Source organism: Bos mutus, chromosome 6 (assembly GCF_027580195.1).
Source record: "Bos mutus isolate GX-2022 chromosome 6, NWIPB_WYAK_1.1, whole genome shotgun sequence".
Taxonomy (NCBI): domain Eukaryota; kingdom Metazoa; phylum Chordata; class Mammalia; order Artiodactyla; family Bovidae; genus Bos; species Bos mutus.
Window position 1 is genome coordinate 112,887,619 of NC_091622.1, and position 22,734 is coordinate 112,910,352.

At 57.0% G+C, this 22,734-nt stretch overlaps 2 protein-coding genes across 5 annotated transcripts in view; both read left to right on the forward strand.

Moving 5' to 3' along the window:
- The first annotated feature begins 1,913 nt into the window (after positions 1 to 1,913).
- Positions 1,914 to 3,108, forward strand: LOC138988201 (spidroin-1-like). Its single transcript, XM_070371906.1, has 4 exons — positions 1,914 to 2,006; positions 2,133 to 2,174; positions 2,270 to 2,883; positions 2,976 to 3,108. Exons 1-4 carry the CDS (start codon positions 1,914 to 1,916, stop codon positions 3,106 to 3,108), a joined length of 882 nt encoding a protein of 293 aa, XP_070228007.1.
- Positions 2,080 to 22,734, forward strand: part of TBC1D14 (TBC1 domain family member 14) — a 109,509-nt gene continuing 88,854 nt past the window's right edge. For 2 of the 4 annotated variants that reach the window (XR_011464561.1, XM_070372752.1), the window contains exons 1-2: positions 2,560 to 2,693; positions 12,706 to 13,441. Coding sequence is in view for 3 of the 4 variants with exons in the window: in XM_070372752.1 (XP_070228853.1) it covers positions 12,723 to 13,441 (719 nt within the window). In the remaining variant the exon portion in view is untranslated. Of the gene's footprint in view, positions 2,175 to 2,539; positions 2,694 to 12,705; positions 13,442 to 22,734 lie in introns of those variants that run through there. The other 2 variants (XM_005906256.3, XM_070372753.1) reach the window with 2 other exon arrangements.

Sequence of the window (22,734 nt, forward strand, 5' to 3'; positions counted from 1 at the left end):
GAGACGGGGGTCAAATCACAGAGGGTATGAGTGACACATGGGCTCCGGGGAGGAGCTCTGGGCTGGAGTGGGTGGCCGCAGGGTGGCAAGAGGGAGGAGCAGGCAACAGAGGGCGCCCAACACAAGTCCGTGGACCACAAACAACTTTCTTGGCTCTGGATTTAGAACAATGGTTTCTGTCGTTGCGAGCTTTCAAAACCCTAAGACTGAGAATGAGGGCAGGTAGGAATTTGGAGAGTCGCATAGAACACTGTAAAAGCAGATTTATTAATCTGAGGTATTAAATTGGGGATTAAGTCAGGCCCAAAGCAAGTCGGTAGTTCTCTGGTAGTGTTTTCTTAAAATAAGCTCGGGAGGGGACACTGGGCTTTGGAGGAGCCCTGGTATTAGCTTTCCTTAAAACATCCAGAAATGCAACCATTTATAAAGCTTCTATTATGCCCTAAGCACTGTGAAGGGTGTTAATGTATTCTTTTAACAGATTTGCTTTTTGAAGCTCTCCCTCCTCCTGCCGTCATGACTGCAGGCGCGGAGTTTTTAGAGCTATGACCCCGGCAGGAGAAACAAGCCTGGGCTTCTCAGGACCAACACTAATGACTACAGCCAAAAGCAATCTTCACTGTACGCCTCCAGATGTTCCGATGGACAGATCACCCTTCCTGTCCCTCTGAGGTTTCTTCTCCGGTACTTCTGCCTGGGGTGATCCTCAGCGCTCCTGGCAGTCAGGCGCCAAGCCTCGCTTGGAAGCCAGGCCTTCCAGCTCCCAATCTCTGGAGTCTTTTAGGCTCAGGGAACATACCAGTAAACAAGATAAGCCCATTTTGGCTCAGGCAGCCCACATTCTTGGAGGACAATGAGGAATGGGTCAATAACTAGCGAACAAGAGCTCTCTTATTCCGGGGCTTTGCATGACCCTAGAGGCGGGGCATCTGGCCTCCGACTTCTCTCGGCTACTCTCGGCACTGACCAGCCCTGGACCTTGGGCAGGCGACTTCATCTCTCATCTTTGTTGTTCAGTTGCTCAGATGTGTCCAAATCTTCGCGACCCCATGGACTGCAGCACGCCAGGCTCCCCTGTCCTTCACCATCTCCTAGAGCTTGCTCAAACTCCTGTTCATTGAGCCAGTGATGCCATCCGACCATCTCCTCTGTCACCCCCATCTCCTGCCTTCAGTCTTTCCCCAAATCAGGGTCTTTTCTAATGAGTCAGCTCTTTGCATCAGGTGGCCAAAGTATTGGAGCTTCAGCTTCAGCATCAGTCCTTCCCATGAATATTCAGGATTGATTTCCTTTAGGATGGACTGGCTTGATCTCCTTACAGTCCAAGGGACTCAAGATCTTCTCCAGCACCACAGTTCGAAAGCATCAATTCAGTGCTCAGCCTTCTTGTCCAACTCTTATATCCATACATGACTACTGGAAATACCATAGCTTTGACTAGATGGACCTTTGTTGGCAAAGTAATGTCTCTGCTTTGTAATACTCTAGGTTTGTCCACTCTCTACCACCTGTGTTTTTTTGGGGGGGGGTGTCGGGGGAGGACGCCTGCATGTGGAAGCCCTACCAGGGACCCGCGCCACTGCAGTGAAAGCGGCTTAAGCACTGCACCGCCAGGGAAGTCCTGCGTGACGGTTTTGATCACAGACCGTGTCTCTAGATTCTGCAATACTGACGGAAATAATGCAATGAACACTAGGCCAGCGGTTCCTAAACTTGTCTGCACATTACGCAGCTTCCAAAACCGTATCTTACCTCCAGAGACTGTGATTTAGTTGGTCTGAGGCGTGGCCTAGCCTTTAAAATTTTCAAAGATCTGCAGGTGATAGAGAAGTGCAGACAAGTTTGGGGAGGCGCGGCGCTGTGCCCTGTCTACCGGCTCAATAAGGGAACTATCAGAAAAGCCCGTTTTACGGATGAAGGGACAAGGCCCGGCCGGGAAGGCTCAAGGCTCCAAGTCCCGGGACCGAGCTCCGATATTGCCCACCTGGCCTCCAGCTTGCTGCCAGGTGAGGGGCGGCACCTTCCTCTCCCACACACCTGCCCGGGGGTGGGCAGGGCCACCCATCGATGCGCTCCGCCGCTCGGCTCCCCACGCCTGGTCGCTGCCCGCTCGTGCCCCTTCCCCCTCCCAGCCGCTTCCCATTTCCAAGATGGCCGCGGGTGGAGCCGACCAGGTAAGGAGGCCCCCTGGTGGGTGTCCACAGGGGCTCTGCGGGCATGAAGATCCCCTCAGGCCACCCCTCGCGGCTCCTCTTGGCCTTCGGGAGAGAAAAGGGCGGGTAATGCCGTCCCGGGGCCTGTGGAGAGCGGGCGACCGGGCCGGGGAAGGGGCAGAGGGACGAGCGTCGAGCTTAAGGAGCAGCGGCGGCGCGGCGGGGGTGGGGCGGCAGCCCGGGCGGAAGAGCGGCTGTGCCGGCAGGGGGCGGGGCGAGGGCGCGCGGGGCGGGGCGAGGGCGCGCGGGGCGGGGCGAGGGCGCGCGAGGCGAGGCGGGGCGAGGCGGGGCGGGGCGGGGCGAGGCGGGGCGGGGCAAGGGCGCGCGCCGCCGTTGGCCGCGGGCTCCTTGCCGGCACCTGCCTGGTCGGCTCGCTGCCTGCAGCGCCCAGCGTCTTCGCCGCGCACGTTGCGGGTCCCGCGGGGCCTGGGCTGCGGGCCCGCGGGCCCCGGGGATGGCGTCGGAGCCACGCTGACTCCGGTACTGAGGGCCTGCGGCGGGAGCCGGGCCGCGAGGGAGGGAAGGGGCCGGGCCGCGCGCGGGGCCGCTGCCACCTGCTGCCGCGTCGGCCGGAGCGGGGAGGCGGCGGCCCTGAGGCGCGGCGGGGCGCGCCTGCCTGGCCTACCCCCTCGCCGCCGCGCGATCACCGCTCTTTCCCGCGCCCGGGGGAGTGCGTGGGGCGCGGGGAGCTCCGCTCCTTCGTGAGACGCGCGCCCCTAACCGCACCGTTTCCGGAACTTGACGGAAAGTTTTCACCCTCAGACGCGCGGAGCTCCGGGGCGGGAGAGGAGCCGGCTCGGCGCGCGGAACCGCTCCCCCGACCCGCGAGAGCCCCGGGACCCCCTCCATCTCAGAGTCCCTGAGCCTCGGGATCCCGCCACCTCAGGGTCCCTGAGCCCCGGCCCCCCCACCCCCTCCACCTCATTGTCCCTGAGCCCCGGGACCCGCTTCATCTCAGAGCCCCCCGGGACCCACTTCACCTCAGAGTCCCTGAGTCCCGGGGCCCCGTCCACCTCGGAGCACCCCCCCCCGAACCCTCTCCACCTCGGAGTTTCCGCCCCCTTGCTTCTCATGTCCTTGTCCTCCCCCCATTCTCTTGGGATCCCCGTTGCCCAGGCCAGGGACTCCCTTTTTCTTCGGAGACCCGCGCCCTTGGGCTGCAGCCCCCAGCCTCAGACCCGGACCGGGGCTGCATCCCACCGCAGCGACCGTCATTCTGAGGGTGGGGGGCGAGGAGGGGGTGGGGGCGGCCCCCCCAGGAAGCGGCGGGCTGGGCCGCGGGTAGTTGGAAGGCCTCCTTGCCTGGCCCCTGGAGACCACGTCTGTTTCCAGACTGCTGAGGCACCGTGTGCTCCAGCGTGCATGTGGAAGCTTTGGGAAGTTCCCTGTGCGGCAGGCTCCCGGGCGCTGCCGCGTGTGCCCAGACTGGTGGTGGAGGGGGCCCGTGTCCGGCGGATGTGGGCACCTCACCCTGTTGTCCTGGCTGCCTTTGTAGAGGGTGGTTGCTGCTGGCCTCGGTGAGGTCCCTGGCATGGACCAGGCACACCTTACAGCCGTTGCTTCCTCCTGCTCGGTTTATCTGGCCAGGACCAACTGGGTCTCATGTTTGCCTATGATTTCTTCTCAACTTCACACCTCCCCTCTTAACTGGGGTGCTCCTCCCTCAACCTGCCCCCTCTTCCCCCAACCAAGACTGTCTTACTCCTGTCTTGGTTGTGGTATGTTTGATCCCTTGAGACTGTGGACTCCCAGCCCCTGATTTCCAGCCCTGGTGAGAACCTGCCCGTGTCCTTGGGACTCATGGCTGTTGAGTGAGTACACCCTTTGGGAAACATCAAGAGAGGTACCGTAACTGGTTCGGGGTCATGCAGCTGGACAGCTGGAGAGAGGCACGGATGAGATTCAAATAGTGAGGTCTCGGGGCCAGACGCTGCTCACTTAATGTCCTTCGTGGTCCCAGCAAGTCCTGGCAGGTCCCTGCTCAGCGCTGCTGGGCTGGGCTTACTCTGGGCTTGTGAAGCTGAGTTTTTGCAATCTGCCCCTAGTGCTCCTCTCACGTTCTGCATCAGCACCGCCTCACCCGGCCTCCACTGGTCCCTGCCCTTCCCCTCAGCACCCTCTCTTCTGCTTCTCACCCCTCCACTCCTCCATCGCCCCCCCCACCATCACTGCCCTTCTCCCCTCTGTCCAGCGGCCGAATGCCTGTCCATCTTCCCTCCGCTTGCCGTTGCTTGTGCTCTGCTGAAGACCTCTATGGAGTGGATTCAGCTTGTCAGAGCAACAGCTTATTTTGGAATCTGTCCTTCCTTGGTCAGAGCTTCTGACCGCCGTGTCCCCACCCTTAGCACTGAGGATGCATGCCCAGCATGTCGTGGGTGCCGGTGGAGCTTTGAGACCTCAGAGAAGATTTGTCATCTTAACAGGCGTTTATACACAATACGGGAGAGAGGATTTTAGGCACGTGGGTACGTGTTGTTTGTCCATGTTTGTTTCAGAGAGGGTATAAAGTTTCTAAGGCCTGGGTTTAGACTTCTAGACTGTCAGGTTGGGAGGACCTCAGATAGACTGGCTGGGCTAATCGCCTCATTGGACAGGTGGGGAAGCTGAGAGCTAGGCTCAGTCAGTGCCCGAAGCAAAGGTGCGAGGAGGATGTTGGTGACAGCCGGAAGGTGTAGAGTGAGGCCATGCAGACTGGCTATGTCTGGGCTTGTTTATGCAAATAAGTTGCTAAAATAGTGGGCCTGAGCTGGGTGCCCAAGGAAGAGTAACACCAGCAGGCGTCTTCTAAGGCTTGATTCTAAAGGCTTTATGTGGATTTCTTCGCCCCCCACCTTGTCAACTGCCTAATGAGATAGGGTCTGTTGTCGTCCACCTCTTACTAGGTGGAAATTAAAGCACAGAGAAGTTAGACTAATCCAGGATCACACAGCTGCTAAGTGGAGGAGCCAGGACTCAAACCTAGGCAGTCTACCTCCAGAACCTGCGTTATCTTTACCCCTCGCATATTTTCTTTTTGAAACTTTCTGTGGAAGTACACAGAAAAGTCTAAATATTGTTGGGTTTATTTTCTATTATCACAGCGTTTAGGATCTGTATTCTTAAGCACTCCAGCAAGCCAGGTAAGGGGTTTGACGTCAGAACCTGGTTTGCATCCTGTTCCCTTGCTGTGTGACTTTGGGTGAGTCACTCAGCCTCTCTGGAGCTCGGTTTCTGCGGTGTACTTGACAGGCTTGTGATGATTAGAGAATGCAGCAGCTCCTAATATGTGTATGTATATGTGTGTGAAAGTCACTCAGTCGTTCCAACTCTTTGCGACCCCATGGACTGTAGAGTCCATGGAATTCTCCAGGCTAGAATACTGGAGTGGTAGCCTTTCCCTTCTCCAGGGGATCTTCCCAACCCAAGGATCAAACCCAGGCCTCCCGCATTGCAGGCAGATTCTTTACCAGCTGAGCCACAAGGGAAGCCCCCTGATATGTTTGGTCTGTGGCAAATGTTCAGTAAATTGTTTACCATATTAATAATTAAGATCGTACACGGGGCTGGCCTTGCTGCGTGCTGTCTCCCTAAGCCGTCAGTTGCCTCTCGGTCACTGTACAGGTCCTTATGAGGGTTAGTTTTGGTAAATCACTGTAGGGAACTGAAACGTTCTGGGCTGGTGGGGCAACCGCCCTTTGCACCGAGCGCCTTTGATCTAAAATGTCCCACCTGTGCCTTTTAAGCCCAACTACCTTTGGACAGTTTAAGTGAAATATCTGTTTTTTAGGGTTGGGAAGGAGCCTTTGGGGAGCCTCAACAGTTTAACACCAATTTCCGCCTGATTTGCTGCTGGATGGAAACTTACTAACCTCCATTGTGTTGAGTTCCAGGTGCCTCAGAGTTGCCATTCACTCTTCAGAGAAATACATCGGGCTTCTAGAAAATTCTTTTTTACGGTTGTTTTTATTCCTGAAGAGTAACTTATTTGAATAACAAACTACTTTTCTAGTTGCCTTTCAGGTTCTGTGTGTGTGTGTCGGTGTGTGTGTCTGTGTGTGTTTTGGCTTCACGTCTTGGCATGCGGGATTTTAGTTCCCTGACCAGGGATTGAACCCGTGATTCCCGCAGTAGAAGCATGGAGTCCTAACCACTGGACCACCAGGGAAGTCCCGACCTGCCCATCCTGTGTGACGCACGTTCCTCCATTGTTTTCGGCTTGCTTGTGCAGCAGTGGAGACAGTAATAAGCACCCTAGAGTCAGGTCCAGGTGAGATCTGGATCCAGTCAGGTCCAGATCCGGGTCAGAGCAGGACCACTCCACCTGCATCCTGTCGGGGCCTTGGTCTTGCCTGTGAGATGGTGACCATGGTGTCCTCGGCCCCGGGGGTGCTGTGGAGGCAGCAGAGAGCACACAGACAGCGGGTGTAGACCTGGACTCGGTGCCCCACACGCAGCTCGCACTGGTGCGCGGAGGCAGCTGCTCAGGGTAGCTGCTCCTGCTGAGGCCCTTGAGGTCCCGAATGGCCTGTGCCTTTCTTTTCAGGCTCCTTTCTGGCTAAGCCAGGGTTTGAATTAAAAAGAGAAAGGTACTCACAGCGGTTGATGCTTGGGAACCCTTTACAGAACAATCTGGTTCTCTTTTTTTATTTTAAAATACATATTTTTAAAAATTTTATTTATTTATGGCTGTGCTGGGTTTTTGTCGCTACGCGTGGGCTTTCTCTAGTTGTGGCGAGTGGGGGCTTCTCTCTAGTTGCGGGGCATGGACTTCTCATTGCAGTGGATTTTCTTGTTGCGGGATACAGGTTCTGGGGTGCATGGGCTCGGTAGTTGCGGTGCGTGGGCTTCGTTGCCCTGCAGCGTTGGATTTTAGCTCCCAGACTACGGATTGAACCCATGTCCCCTGCATTGGCAAGTGGATTCTTAACCACTGGGCCACCAAGAAGTCCCAAACAGCCTGATTCTCATGGGAGATGTCAGTGGGTTCTCCCTGATGTTACATCCAGGCTCGAGGGGAAGGCCTCAGGGAGCCACTCCTGTGGGGAGCCTGGTGGTCCCACCAGAATCCTCCCCGGGAGACATGAAGGACCCCGGAGAGGCCTTCAGGAGGGTGACGGGGCGTTGGAGATAGGAGTGTCGGGGGGCCCTGCATGTGAAACTTCGGGCAGGTGGCCACATCTGACTCAGCAAGCTGTGTCGTCGTTCCCATCTGTGAAATCCTGCTCTTTCGCTGGAGCGGTGAGGATTTGAGGAGGTGCTCCATGTCTGCATGAGGGCTGCAAGGAGCAGAGCTTACCGAGGGGCTGCGGGGTCGCAGACTTGGGCTCAAGCCCCAGGTGCTGCCGCATCCAAGAGGACACGTGGGTGGGCTCTGTGCCTCAGTTTCCTCCTCTATGCAGTGGGGTTAGTGCCTGGCAGAGGACTGTTGAGGGCCCTAGAACAGACTGGCGTGTCAAGAGCCTCCAACAGTGCCTGGTGCTCATGAGATTGTAGTTTTATGGTGATGCTCTGGGTCGGGAAGATCCATCCCCTGGAGCAGGGCATGGCAACCCACTCCAGTATTCTTGCCTAGAGAATCCCCATGGACAGAGGAGCCCAGCGGGCTGCAGACCATGGGGCCGCAGAGACTCAGACGTGACTGAGTGACTCAACAGCAACAGCTGGTGTTGTCCGGACTTGCAGGCCTAGTGCCTGCCCTCCTGAAACTTCAGATCTGTGACAGATGTGCCTGTAGACCATGGCTGGCAAAAAGGAGCTCTGTGCGCCCAACTCTTAAGCGGAAGGCACAGAAATAGGCGGCAGGGCTGGGTTGGTGGGAGGCTTGGCAGCGAAGGGGAGTGCACCCTCCCTGGAGGGTCGGGGGCGCAGCGCCGTCCCCGTGGGATGGGAGCATGAGGGGGCCGCTCTCCCCTGCGGTATCCGGAGAGGAGGCGGTACAGGAGGCCGCGTGTGGCTCACGCCCTGTAGACGGGAAGGAGCCACGGGGGACAAGCGCAGAGGATGTGTGCATGGACGGGCAGAGCGGCTTCTGCCCGAGGCCGCCTGGGGTGGGCTTTTTTTTTTCCCCCTGGGGATATAACTAAATCACTTAGTTGTGGTTTCATGAACTGTTTCTTTTTTTTTTTTTTTGTATTTATGAAGAGTTGGTTTGAGTCCTGTTACTTTGTAAGGAGGAGAAAATTAAATTGTTGCTTCGAGCCGGGCTTGTCTTCCAAAGCCTCGTTCCCAGTCTCCGGTGGCAGAGCTGCTGTCCACTGTCTTGACCTGTGTTAAACTAAAGGTGGGCCCCTGGCGGAGCGAGATCGTTCCAGCCTCTCAGGGCGGCCCTTTGCCTCTTTGTTTCCTTCACAACTCAGTTTCTGGCAGGTAAATAAAACTCCGGCAGCCGCCTGGAATAAAAAGCCTTCCTCTTACCTGTGCTTGACGGCACGTGTGTTTCTGTGCCTCGGGCGGTGATGGCTGCTCATGGTCAAACTGGCCTCTGGTGCCAGGCTGTGCCCGGGGACGCCGAGAGCCCAGGTCACATGCTATGATGCCCGAAGCACGAGCGGTCATGTGTGACTTTGGGAAAGGGTGCGGAGGGAAATTTTGTTTTGCTGTCCTGAGCCGTCAAAGGTCGAATGTGTCAACCCTTGCCGTCTAGTCTAGCAGGCGACATGGCGCGCAGGATGGTCATGGCCCACGGGCTGGGTCCGCCATCCACACACTTTGCCGGGAGAGTGTGGTTGCATTTGCTTCTCTTCCGTGAGCTCCCCTGCCCACCTTGTTGTGGAAACACAACCCAGCTCCCAACAGAGGTTTCTTGGATGGACGGCCCCTGACACCCCCCGCAGCTAGAATCTAGTCGTCGGGAATACTTAATTCAGCAGATAGGTTTTCTCATTCTTCACCGTTGGAGGCGTTTGCCCAGGCATCGACATCCAGGTGCCTTGCCTGCAGCTCGGGAGCCCGGGGAGGGGACCCCAGAACTGCTGAAGGTGGGGTGCAGCCACAAGGAGCCCCGGAGAGAGGAGGGCCCACAGCTTCCTGGGGGCGGGGAAGGCTTCTCAGAGGAGCTGCCTTGGGGGCGTGCTCCGTCCCGGGGACACCAACCCCTGGGGCGCTGGTGGCTGAGTAGGAGACAGAGTCCCCAGGGCAGTGGGTGTTGAGAGAGGCGTGCTGATGGCCCGAGACTGGCGGGGCTGGCGGGGGACAGGTGGGTCCTGGGGGTCCGGCACCAGCCCACAGAGTCGAGGCTTCCTCTGTCTTGAGAAAACGTGTGACTTGGAGGCCAGCCGTGGGCAGCTGCCTGCTGGCTGCCTTCCAGCGTCCACGCCGCTGCCTTGCTCGGAAGCACGCCCTTTCTTTGTGCCGCCCCCTACGCGGGCCCGGTCGGGAGGCCGGCTTCGCTTTGTGCTCTGGCCGCCCCCGGTGGAAGTGCTTGAGGGCGGGTGGCTTGGCCCTCGCAGAGTTCGGTCTTAGAGGATGTTGCAAGCGGAAGGACTTTTTCCCCTTTTAAGCTTCTTTTTCCAGAGTCTGTTCTCTGAGGCTGTTTCCCAGGTTTCAGGAACTGAAACTGGACCTGGAACCCTTGGAGCCTTAGAGGCCCCTCAGCTCCTTCTTAGAAGGGGCCCTGGGGCTGCTCCTGGTGGCCCCGAGCCCGAGGCTGTGGGACGGGCCATGGGCAAGTGGCTTCGAACTCCATCCCACCTGTTCTTCTCTTCCCTGGGCTTCTGTCTTCGCAGCGGAGGAGCAGGGGGCCTTGGGTTCCCTTAGCACACTTGTTCCTGTTCCTGTCTATTCTGGTGTCAAAATGCCAGTTTAAATCCGTCCCCTCCGTGCGTGTCCACTGTGCCTGTGGCTGAAGTAGAGGGCGCCTGCCACGTCAGAGGCTCCCCTCGCTCAGAGGCCTGCCCGTGAGTTTCATGCTGTTGCCCCATTTTACTCCTGGGCTGGAGGGCAGTTGATTCTCAGAAAGGTTAAGTGTCTCCCACACTGGCAAGTCAGGAGGGTTTCCACTGGCCTGCCAGAGGGTCTCCGCTCTGCTGACTGTATGGCCTTTTGTGTTTATGGGTTTTTTTTTGTCAGTTTGACCTGTTGGAATGTTGATGGTGTCTGGATAATTCCTATCACCTTTGCCACTGCCCAAGATAAGCTCTTAACTATGTGCTAAAAATGTTTCTTGCTATATTTTCCTTTTAATTAGAATTTTTTTTAGAACTTTAAAAGTTTGTACACAGGTTTGCCTTCCTGCTGTGAATGTTGTGGCTTGACAGCGTAGTTCAGTTTGGGAGTTTTGCCAAGTCAGGGTTCCAGGGACAGTTTGCCCTGGCCTTGCCTGGGAGGGCTTCCCTGGTGGCTCAGAGGTTAAAGCGTCTGCCTGCAATGCGGGAGACCCGGGTTCGATCCCTGGGTTGGGAAGATCCCCTGGAGAAGGAAATGGCAACCCACTGCAATATTCTTGCATGGGAAATCCTATGGACACAGGAGCCTGGTGGCCTACAGGCCACGGGTCGCAGAGAGTCGGACACGACTGAGCGACTTCACTTTCACTTTGCCTGGGAGGAACTCGTGGCTGGGGACTCAGGGTAGGAACTGCAGCCCCGGGAATTCAGGGCAGCGTGAACTGCAGAGCATTTAAAATGTGTTCCGTGTGGTGAGCTGATGCCCGGGCCCTTTTGGTCCTTTCTGCTCTGTAGGTTGAAAGTGAAAGTGTTAGTTGCTCAGTCGTCTCCGACTCTTTGTAATCCCATGGACTTGTAGCCCACAAGGCTCCTCTGTCCATGGGATTCTCCAGGCAGGAATGCTGGAGTGGGTTGCCATTTCCTTCTCCAGAGGATCTTCCTGACCCGGGGACTGAACCTGGATCTCCCACATTGCAGGCAGATTCCTTACTGTCTGAGCCCCTAGGGAAGCCCTGTAGGTTAGGGAAGCGCTTTACTTAGCGTGATCACCTTTATGATCTCATTTTTGTATTACGCTCTCCTTTCGTTTGCCGTCTTATTTTGGTGTCGTGCAATGTGGTTTCGTCTTGCCAAGAAAAACTGATAACCAGTTAGTACGACACCACAGTTAAATGATCCTTCCCTACCACTGGGTCACATTTCAAGGTTTTATATACAGTTCGGTCTGTTCCTGAACTGTGCATTTTGACTTTGCCCCTTATTTCTATCTTTGCTCCAGTGCTGCACTGCGTGACAGGCCCCTTCAGTTTCTAGGGAGGAGGGGCCTCACCCCTCCCCTGTTGTCTACTTTTAATGAATGTGCTTTTGCCGACTTGACATTGAGAGGCCCGGCCAGCTTCCTGAAGGGCAGCAGGACGCTCACTGCAGAAGCTAAAGTAACGCCCGAAAAGGAGTGGTTATCGGTGTCACTGCCAGGCTTCAAAACTTGCCGTTTGATGATAGCAGCCGCCCGCAGAGTGCTTGTGGGAGTTCGGGGTGGCGGGGGGGCGGTGGTCGGTGCCTGCTGAAGCCTTTCTCGCGGCACTTTCTCTCATTCCCCCGAGCCGTCTAGTGGAGTTGGGGTTAGAACCCAGGAATGTCTGAGTCCGGAGATCCCTTCTGTATGTTGTTCTGTTCCATGGATCAGATGTAAATGCACCACCGGGTTTCTTTAGTTTTCAGTATTTTAAAGGACAGTGGGAAGGAACACAGCGGAACGCACCAGGCTCTCAGTCCGTGAGGACTGCGCCTCTCACCCCCTCGTCCCCGCCTGAGACTGAAACCGTAGGCAGGGCCTCTGTGTCACCAGCAGCTCGGACTCTCCCCATCAGGTGTTTCTCCAGGTTCGTGGCCTTTAGTTTTTTCTTTTATCGATTATCCTTCTTCATCGAACCAGCCTTCTGACCTGGGTTTTATAGCCCCAAACGGAGCCATTCGTCCCCTGGGTGGCTGGTTTGGGGCCAGCCCTGTAGATCCCAGCTGAGCCGCCAAGTGACAGCGTGACCCTGAAGGCTTTTCTGAACCCGAGCCTCAGTTTCGTCCGTGGGGAAGCGGATAACATGCCCTGCCTTGGAGACTCGAGTGAGGTGACTGAAGCACTGTGGAGAGCCGCCGCTCACCTGTGTCTCGGGTCGTCTCGTTGCTCCTGGCGCTCGCGGCCCATCTTGTTTTCTGTCCTGATGGAGACGTCTTGATGTTTATGCTGCCCACACATGTCGCACCTTGACTTGTGTGTGGGTTATGAACTCACATGCTTTTGACAGAGGTATCACGTGTTTATCATTTTAGAAAGCAAGGAAAACCAAACCCCTTTGCTCTGCTGGGCACGGCCCTCCTGCTCCCAGCGCTGGCCTAAGGCCCACGGTTGTGATTGGTGGGGTACTTTATAATATCGTGATGGTAGTATGTTAACATGCTAGCGTCTGGTCCTGAATTCATACTTTGGTATATAGGGCTTTTTAAAGTTTTATTTTTCAAGGATTCCTCTTTTAAAAGGGGGTGTCAGAACATTTGAACTCCAGAGGAGTTGCATCTTTGGCTTTTATATCCACTGTCTTAATTTCCATTTTTGTGGGTTTTTTTTCCCCTAGTTTTTCCTTGGACCAAGATGACTGATGGAAACCTTTCCACCTCTACAAATGGCGTAGCCTTGATGGGCATTCTGGACGGTCGACCAGGAAACCACATTCAGAACCTGCAACACTTGACTCTGAAGGCGCCCAGGTCCCTCTCGTTGCCCGAGTATGGGCCCAAGCTGAAACTCAGTGCTTTAGAAGATCGGCACAGCCTTCAATCGGTGGACTCGGGCATTCCTACCCTCGAGATCGGCAACCCGGAGCCTGTCCCCTGCAGCGTGGTCCACGTGAGGAGGAAGCCATCCGAGTCGGAGATCGTCCCTGAGCGAGCCTGCCAGAGTGCCTGCCTGCTGCCCTCCTACGCGCCCCCGGCTCCCGCCGGTGCCGAGCGGGAGCAGAGCGTGCGCAAGTCCTCCACGTTTCCCAGGACAGGCTACGACTCGGTGAAGCTCTACAGCCCCGCCTCCCAGACCCTGCAGCGCAGCGACAATGTCTCGGTGTGCAGCGTGTCCAGCCTCAGCACGGAGCTGTCCACCACGCTGTCTGTCAGCAACGAGGACATCTTGGACCTCGTGGTCACGAGCAGCTCCAGTGCCATCGTGACCCTGGAGAACGACGACGACCCGCAGTTCACCGACGTCACCTTGAGCTCCACCAGGGAGACCCGTGACCTCCAGCGGGACTGTGCTGGCGAGACGGAGGAGGGGAGGAAGCTGAGGCTCCTGGGGCCGTTCAGTCACTTCTTTACCAGGTAACGCTGTCTCCGTCTCTCTAGCAGAGCCAGGCTGTTCAGCTCAGACCCTTGCCTTGCTGTTCGTCCGAAGCGTGTCGCATGTTTCCTGCCCGTTGGGCAGATGCTGTTGTACAGATAATCAGGCCGTCTGTCCCCAGCAGCCCAGCATCCTGTGGGCTCGGCGGAGGCCTGGCGTGTTGGCGATTCTGCGGTCTGATCCCTCGCTGCTGGCTGTCACTCCTGAGGCCCTGGCTCACGCAGCCTCTTGTCACTTCCTGGCCGCCGGCCTCTGACGTGCTGTGGCTGAGGGTGGCCTGTAAGTGGCCATTGTTACTAAGTCAGCACCCTTTGTCAGCCTTATCCTCCGAGGGGCCCTTCAGGCTGATAACTGGAGTTTCCTGGGCCAAGCGGAGGTGCTGGTGAGGGTGATAATCGAGTTAGCAGCCCCAGGCCCCGCTACTGTGACGGGGGGCTGGGATGTCTGGGCGGCCCTGGGCGCGTCCCCTGCACTCCTGCATGGCCGAGTTCCTTTGTTTGCGTCTGTTCCTGGGCCTCCTGCTGAGGTGTGCGGATCACCGCCCCGCAGCCACCCACGTTCCCGCCTGTGCTAGGAGCGGGCTGCGCACCCCACTCCCCTTCCCCACAGTGGCCTGCCAGCCGGGCGCTGAGCAGGGATGCCGGGCTCCCCGTGGCTGTCCTCCAGCTCCTGCAGCATCTGCCCATCTCTTGTGCCTCACGTTTACGTTCAGCATGCGTCTTGTGTGTGTGTCCTGGGCTCTGCTCCTGACTGGGAATGCAGGAGTAACACGGCCATGACTCTGGGGGACTTGCAGACCGACGGTGGTGGGGAGGGGACACTCAGTCAGTCACACAGGCAGGCACAAGCTCCCAAACTGTGGAGCGCTGCGAGGAAGTGCCGGGGGGTCTGGAGAGCGGGCCCGGAGTGGCCGTAGGCTCGCCAGCGGCTCTCTGGAGGGTAGGAGCCAGGGCCGGGCGGCTGGGCCTGCTTCTGGGGTCGGCCTGGCTGCCTTGAACACGTCTGTTGTGGAGCCCATGCTGGGCATGTGGTGCTGGGTGTCCCTTCAGTACGGCATGATGTGCTGGCTGGAGTCAGCTGGAGACCTCTGTGGCTGTGGGCACTCGCGTCCACTTATGGCTGCCTCAGCTGTGTCATCAGCCGAAGTGGGGGTCATTTTGCATGAGCCTGAGTCCAGTCCTGAGTGAGAAGGTTCCCCGACATAGGCTCTGGTTTCATGGGGCACCTCTTCTCCATGATGCACCCATCGACGTGTACTGCTCTAGCCCCAGGAGAATTCCCGGCTGCAGACCTCGGTGACTCCATGATCACTTTCAGTGGAGGAGCCCAGGAACTGTTGGGGACACCCATGGTCCCCTCAAACACTGCTCTGTGGTTCAGATTTGAGTGGCCACACCATTTCCTTTGCTCAGATCAGAGTTTCTAACTTTCCCTGTTTGTGAATACCACCTGTGAAAGTCGCTCAGTCATGTCCAACCCATTGTGACCCCACAGACTATACAGGCCATGGAATTCTCCAGGCCAGAATACTGGAGTGGGTAACCTTTCCCTTCTCTAGGGGATCTTCCCAACCAAGGGATCGAACCCAGGTCTCTTACGTTGCGGGCGGAGTCTTTACCAGCTGAGCCACAAGAGAAGCCTGAATGCCATCTGGGCGCCTGTTAAATACGGCTCTTCAGGGCCCAGCCTAGGTCTCCAGGATCAGAGTCTCAGGGAAAATGCCTTGGAGACGGGTTTTTAGAATCCCCTGGGGTTCTTGGCAGATTTGGGAAGCCTAGCTTGAAAATAGAGGTTGCTGGGAAGTAGCATGGAGGAAAGAGCTTAGCTTTGGAGTTCAGCAGACCCGCGCCTGTGTCATCGCTGTGTGACCTTGAGCAAGTTACTTCACCTCTCTTGAGTTCTCTTGTCTCTGAAACGGCAGTGGCGAGTGCCTGGCATAGGCGCCTGTTACGTCACTGGCATGCGCCTTGTGCATCTTACCTGCGTCATCATTGTTTGCTTTCCACGTCAGTCTCTTCATCTCCATGGTGGGTACGATGAGACCGCCTCGTCCGCTGGGCTGGGGGACGCGGTGGGCTCCCGTGTGTGAGGCTCGGTGCAGACCCAGACAGAGCAGACTTGGAAGAGTCTGTTGCTTGATGTGAGCGTCCTGACGGCAAATACTTTGTCTGCTGCCTTTGTCTTACTGTGTTGGAGCCCCTTCTCCTTTGAGAGCAGACGCCGTCCGTCACTGCAGATGGTTTCTTGAAAATCTTTCTCAGCTTTGTGCCACGGAAATCAGACATCTCCTCTTTGTTTTATGTCTTACTTCTTGTCTCCTTACCCTTGTTTTTGAGGACTGTGATACTGTAATTAGGAGCCGTTACTAAGTACCTTTGGAATATTAATGACAGATGAGTCAAGATGTGTGATGTCATGGGCCGAATGTAGTAGCCCAAAATTTGTAGCACAAATTTTTTGTGCTAGACTCTTGAGTGTTAGAGAAGAGTTTCAGCCTATAATCCCAGAGGGGAGAAAGGGTGGCAGCTCTATGCCAAAAATATTCGGGACCCACTAAACATTTTATAGGTGGGTTACGGAGAGGGCTGGCCCACAGCGGCGCTCAGAGGCCGGTGGACCACGTGCGTTTTTGTCGCAGGCAGGGCTGGGGCTGGAGCTGGGCCACTGTGGTTCCCAGCCCAGGCCCCTGCGTCATCCTGCTTCTCCACTCTCCCCTGCTGGAGCCTGGGCCGCCTGCTCTCCTGTTCCTCACCGAGTCCACTCTCCACAGCGTTTGTGGGCAGCGACGCGGGCAGTGTGGGGGAAGGCCAGTCAGGAGACTCAGGCGTGGAGGCACTCAGGGAGCCGGGCACTCGGGGAGAGGTGGGGGGGGGCTGACCTGTGAGCGCCCTGACCGCCTGATGAGGGCACACTCCTGGGGAGCGCTCCCCCGGAAGCTGGGCCCAGCTCCCGTCTGCGCCTTTGCCCCTTTCTTCACATAGGCTGCAGTGAGTGCCTCTGGTGCCGGCTCCACCCTGAGCTTAGAGATAGTCCCTGCCACCCGGGGAAGACGGACACACAGCTGGGCCGGGAGCACAGGTCTTGGCGTGTGTGTGTGTGTGTGTGTGTGTGTGTGTGTGTGTGTGCGTGTGTGTGTGCGCGCATGCGTGTGCATGTTGGCAGGGGTGCTGAAGTCAGGAGTGCTGGTAAAGGAGTCAGGTTTGCTGGGTTCAGTGTGAGCTCTCCTACTTAATATGACCTTGCCAAGTTACTTCACCTCTCTGCGCCTTCAGGGGCGTAAAACTCCTGGGCAGGTTCACAGGTCGAATAGGTAAAGCGTCCAGGACGCTTCTGGCACTCTCTAAGTAGAAGTTATCAATGATGCTAGCATAAATATGATCGTTTCTAAAAAATATGTTTTGTGGCGCGCTCTGTAGTTCTCGTCCACGTATTGTGCTTTGCTTTGATTGGTCCGTTAATGGAAAGAATTGGGGTTTCCCCACTTTGGCTCTGCTGGCGCCCTGGGAGGGGTGAGTCTTTGTGGTGGAGCCTGCTTTGTTCATTGAGCTGCTGGCCTCTCCTCGCTGGTTTTCAGCAGCACCTTTCCAGGGTGGCCGCCAGAAAGACCCTCAGCCGTGGGGGGTGTCCCCAGAGGGCCAGGGCAGGCGGGGTAGGAGGTGGGCAAAATCACCCAGCTGTTGAGAACCACTGAGCTAGCGTGCTGCAAATGTTGGTATTTAATTGCTTCTTTGAGGGAAATTTACTAATGTTTTGTATGTATTCTTTTAATTAAAGTGTAGTTGGTTTACAGTATTACTTTCATTGATTCAGTATTTTAATAGATTTACTTCATTTAAAGGCTTCTCTTGTGGCTCAGTTGGTAAAGAGTCTGCCTGCAATGCAGGAGAGCCCGGTTCAATTCCTGGGTCAGGAAGATCCGCTGGAGAAGGGATAGGCTACCCACTCCAGCGTTCTTGGGCTTCTCTCGTGGCTCACTTGGTAAAGAATCCACCTGTAATGCTGGAGACCCCCGTTCAATCACTGTGTTGGGAAGATCCCCTGGAGAAGGGAAAGGCTACCCACTCCAATATTCTGGCCTGGAGAATTCCACGGACTGTATAGTTCATGGGGTCACAAAGAGTTGGACATGACTGGAAGATTTTCGCTTTTTCACTCCGCTTAAAGTTATTATAAAGTGTTGGTGGCCTTCCACTGCTGTGGTATGTTTTGAGCAGGCCCCTCATCTTGTATAGACGAGAGGGATGGTGTTAAGGGATCCTCTGAGCCCAGAGCACGTCAGAGCCTTCCTCTAGAGGGCTGGCAGCACCGCAAGAGGGCCGGGCCACACACTTGCCTTCTGCGGAGACAGGGCTGGGGCGTCTGTGAGGCCCAGGGCCGACGGCTCTGCTCTGGTCTGGGAGGTGGGGGTTAGCTCTGACCATGTCCATCTCCTTTTGCACAGCCCCTCGTAAAGCTCTCAGGAGAGGGGATCGGAGCGTCCCCTGCCTAGAAGACATGCTGGCACTGCATCCGAAGGATGAGAGGAGTGCGCCAAGTGCCCATGTGGAGCGGAGGGAACCGCCTGTGGGTGGCCGGGAGGCGTGGGGCACCTGGCTGGGTTTAAAGGACTGTAATGATGTGTTTTTCTGCTCTGCTTCCCGACCTGGCTGGGAGCTCCTCAGTGGTGCGCTGTGTGTGGTTTGTCCTGGCACCAAGTCGTGACTCGAAGGTGGAGACAGGAGGTGTCGGTGGGCGAGAGCCAGCGCTGCTCTGATGCCAGTTTCAACCTCCACTCGGCCGTTTTTGACCGCTGTGGCCTCCAGAAACTTCGTTACCCTCTGTGACCCCAGAGCGTGCTGGGTGACGGGGTTGACTGTACCTTTTGTAAAGAGTGGGCGTGGGGATGAAGTGAGGTCACGCAGGGGCAGCTCTGGGCGGAGCACACACCCAGTGTGAGCATGTGGGCTCCTGGGCCCACTCTCTTGCTTTTGTTGGGTTTCACCAAGGTTGCTCTTTTTAAAAAGGGCCTGCCATCTGAAAAAGCTCGCAACCACTGGCCTAAGAGAACTAAATCTGTGTGTGGGCACTTTGACTTGGCATGAACACGCGCAACTGAAATTTTAGTTCCTGTACTGGTCTAGGCTTTTGGGGATTTGTTCATTTGAAAGGCAACCTGAGCAGTGCTAAGGAACACGTTTGCTCCTAGCTTTCTGATGAGGGAGGTGAGCGGGAACCAGAGACACATGGCGGCCGGAGCCCCTGGCGCCTGGGGAGCAGGCAGAGCGCAGGTCCCGCCAGGCGTTGTTCTCAGCCCTTCCATGCGGCCTCTGGGTTTGATCTTCAACTACTCAGGCAGAGGGTGGGTGTTAGCTGCTGTGGGCTGGCTTGTTCATCCTCCTAGGGGACCTTCCTGCCCTGGGGAAGCCTGAGAGTTAAACATGTGTGTTTCCCTGGTCGCTGGCAGCTGGGGCTCCCGGCAGGAATCAGGTCCCATTTATGAAAGACGGGAGGCAGGAGTCAGGCGGAGACCGTTTCTTTCCCCCTTTGGGCTGTTTCCCGCTGACTAGTGGTGTCACCAAGACATGAGCCTTGCCTGTAGCATCGCCTGGTGTCCCTGACCATGTGGCAGCGGCTGCGGCCTGCGTTCCGTTGCAGCGGCCCTGTCGCTCCCTCGAACTCGGTCCTTCCCGCGCAGCTTGGATGTGACCACTCCCCTCGTTCGTCAGTCCTGTTTTGTTCAGGGAGCCATTCCTGGGGCCCCAGTTTAGAGCCAGCTGCTTCAGCCCTTAACAGCGATTGGAAGTCATCTAATTCCTTGAGATAAATCCCTTTCTGCTTAAAATTCCTAGAGTGGTTTCTGTATCCTGCGCTGAAAACCAGTGGATTCAGGTGAGTACGGTGATAATTCTCTCCCCTAGGGGAGGAGACTGCAGCAAGAGGTGGTTGCATAGCTTCACGGGGTACAAAGATGGTCCGGGTTTGGACTCAGTGCTTAGGCTTCTTTTCTGGGACACAGAAGCTCATGCTTCAGAAGGTTGCTGGGGTTAAAGGGGAGGAAGTGTACATGCCTGTGAGGCGCCTGGCCCGTGGCAGGCCTGTCAGTGTCTATTTGTTTACTTATTGCCCGACTACGGCTTTGACCGGGTTAGAATTAGTGTCAGTAAATTGAGGTGTAACGTTGTAACTAAGACTTTTCTGTGCCATCTGCTTGCCAGTGTTCTTTTTAACTGAAGGATGATTGCTTTACAGTGTTGTGTTAGGTTTTGCTATACAGCAAAGTGAATCAGCTACATGCATATCTGTATATCTGCCCCCTCTGGAGCCTCCCTCCCCCCATCCCCCCATCCCACCCCTCTAGGTCATCTCAGAGCTCCAAGCTGAGCTCCCCGTCTATACAGCATCTTCCCACTGTTTAATACTAAGCAGCGATTATAATAATATCAATATTAATATCAATAGTATCAATCACTGTTTAATAACAAGCAGCGATCTGTTTAATACTTTGCCTGTATTCCTGATGACTTCGATCTGGCATTAGTGATACACAAAACGCCTACTGTATATCTGAGCTGCTGGGGCACGTGTGCGCACACGCACTGCTGTGGTGCTTGGAGGGAGCAGTGATGGGCGCTCTCTTGCCCTCCCGCCTGCTGGGCTGGGGTCTTGGGGAACCAGGCCCTGAGCCTCTCTGGGGCCTGGTGTCCTTGCTGCAGAAGGAACTGAGGGCATCCGCCTTTCAGAGCTCTTCTGAAAGTGAACGCAGGGCTCCGGTCAAGGTGCTGAGCCCCGGTGCCAGGCTGGAAGGCACGGAGACGGGCAGACACACTGCAGGCGGCCGTGTGAGTCCCTGCGCTGGGCAGTGTGATGAGGGCTTGGGAAGAGGCAGGAGTGCAGCAGCAGATCCCTCAGGGGCCAGCAGGCCTCTGGAGCTGCCTCCTGGGTGCTCTCTGGCAAAGTCAAGGGAGCGGGGAGAGGCACAGCATTTCTCGGAAAGCGCCTTGACAAGAGGTGCTCAGGATGGAGCGCAGAGCTGGGAGAGGAGATGGGAAGGTGGTGGAGCCCAGAGTGGGTGGGGCTTCTGGGGACCACGGCACGTGGAGACCCCAGATCCGAAGCATGTAAGCGCCATAGGGAGGAAGACACAGGTGTGCGCAGGGCTGCTGAGCTGCTGAGCTGCCTCCAGGAGAGAGGGCGGAGCCTGGAAGAGGCGGGGCCCGGGTCCCAGCACAATGTGCGCACAGGGGGCGCTTCACCCCCTCGGGCGCCTCCCAGCTCTCAGGTCGAGCCGGCGAGCACCCACCCCTGACGCCACAGAGGCCCGCGCCGCCCCGGCTCGCATGCGGGGCTGGGGCAGGGAGAGAAAGAGGAGAGGCGCCCTGGAGACCCTGCAGGCTGGTGGTTGGAGCGCGCCTTTCCCCCAGGTGTTGGACTCATCCAGACCGCGTGTTCCAGAGCGTGGAGCAGGCTGGTTCAGCTCTGAGTCCCGAGGCTCGGGCTCCGGGCCGGGGAGACCTCGGCCGAGAGAGGTTAGACCCGGCGCCGCCTCGGCCTTGAGCCTGAGAAGCAGGGAAGGTCCCAGCAGGCAGGGCGCCCCGTAGGCGGTCTCCGTTGCTGCCAGTGAGAGATCTGCGGGGTCTCCAGTGCTCCCAGCCCGTCCTTCCTCCTCGGGTCGGTGCTTTCCCAGGCACGGGTTGACCCTGGCTCCCTCAGCGCAGGGTTTTCTGTCTTCCGATGTGAATTCCTGCACCAGATGGATTTGCAGTAGCTCAGCTCCCTCGATTGTGGAGTGCCTGCGCTTGGCTTTTCAAACCCCGGTTACACAGCTGGGCTCTCACCAGCTGTGGTTGTGACACCTGGGAGGTCATCGGCGGCCTTGACCAGAGATGTTTCTCTCGCTCCCCCTGCACTTCGGTCTGAGGTTGCCCTTCAGGTGTGGCGACGGTGCAGCGGATAGGGTCACTCGCAGATGCGGGACGGGAGCGTCTGACAGGCCCTCTGTCGGGACACAGCTGGGCTCGGAAGGGACAGCTGGGTCCCTGAGGGTGTGTTGCCTCCTTACACTTTGCTAGGCTTTGTGGGTTTGCTTTGCCAGCAAGTCACAGGCATGATAGTTTCTTCATCGACGGCCTGCAGTGGACCAAGCCTCATGCTAGGCACTGTGTTTCTCATCGTCCGTCCTTCCCAGGGATACTTAGAATCTGCCATTTGCCAAGACACCGTTCTAGGTGCTTGGGATTCATTTCTGGATGAAACAAGGACCTTTGTCCTCAGAGAGCTTAGACAGTGTTCTAGTGGGGGGGTGCAGATAATACTCACAGTGAATAAATGAATGAAGCCATGATAAGCGCTGTGAAGAAAATGAGAGAGTAGAGGCAGTGGGTGGGACGGGGCACTGGAGAAGGCGGGTTGTGGAATGGTCAGAGTGCCCAGTGAAGCCGTGCTTCTCAGGGGGACGAGGAGGGGAGGTTCTAGCAGAGACTTGAAGTGCGTCAGGAAGGCCATGAGCGCAGACGTCTGGGAGCGGAGCAACTTAGGTTGAGGAGGGGCGCGGGCAGGCCTGGTGCGTTGGAGGAGCAGTGAGGAGCCTGTGAGATGGACCAAGTGAGCCGTGAGGAGGGGCGCAGTGAGGTCAGTGGGGCCCAGTCCCATGTGGGCCTGAGCCTGCGGTCGGTGATGGCAGGGATGCCCGGACTTGGGCAGTGGGGTCTGAGCAGGAAATTCAAGTTTGGAGTTGTTGGCCTCGTCCAGGGTTTGGAACAGATGAGGTCACCGCTCATCAAGGAGTGAGCCTGAAGGCGCGTGAAGGCTGAGAAGCCTGGGGAGAGGAGGTGGCCAGCTGGGGTGGGAAGCTAGGGGGAAGCCGGGTGGCAGGGCAGGGCGTGATCTGCTGGGCCCAGGGTGCTGGTGTCGGGGAGATGCGGGTTGACCCGTGACTCAGCAAGGGGCCCAGAGCTGTGCCAGTGGAGCGGTGCAGGGCGAAGCATCACCGGGGTGAAGCTACCGGGACGGGAGGAGGCAGGCTGGAAACAGCGAGCACAGCGATTCTTCCGGTGGGTTTTCTGCATCAGGGCCAAGAGTTGGGTGAGAGCTGGAGGGAGCAGCGCTATGGGGTTGGTTTCTCTTTTAAATGTTGGGGAAACCTTTGTTTTTGCTTTTGTCACTGTTTCTGCTCACCCTGTGAGAGAGAGGAGCAAACTCCGGTGCTTGGTCCTGGCGTTGCCTCCACAGGGGTGGTTCTGGTGCTCAGATAGAGGTGGTGGCTTTGGCCGGCGGGGCCATCCAGCGGGGCCGGCGG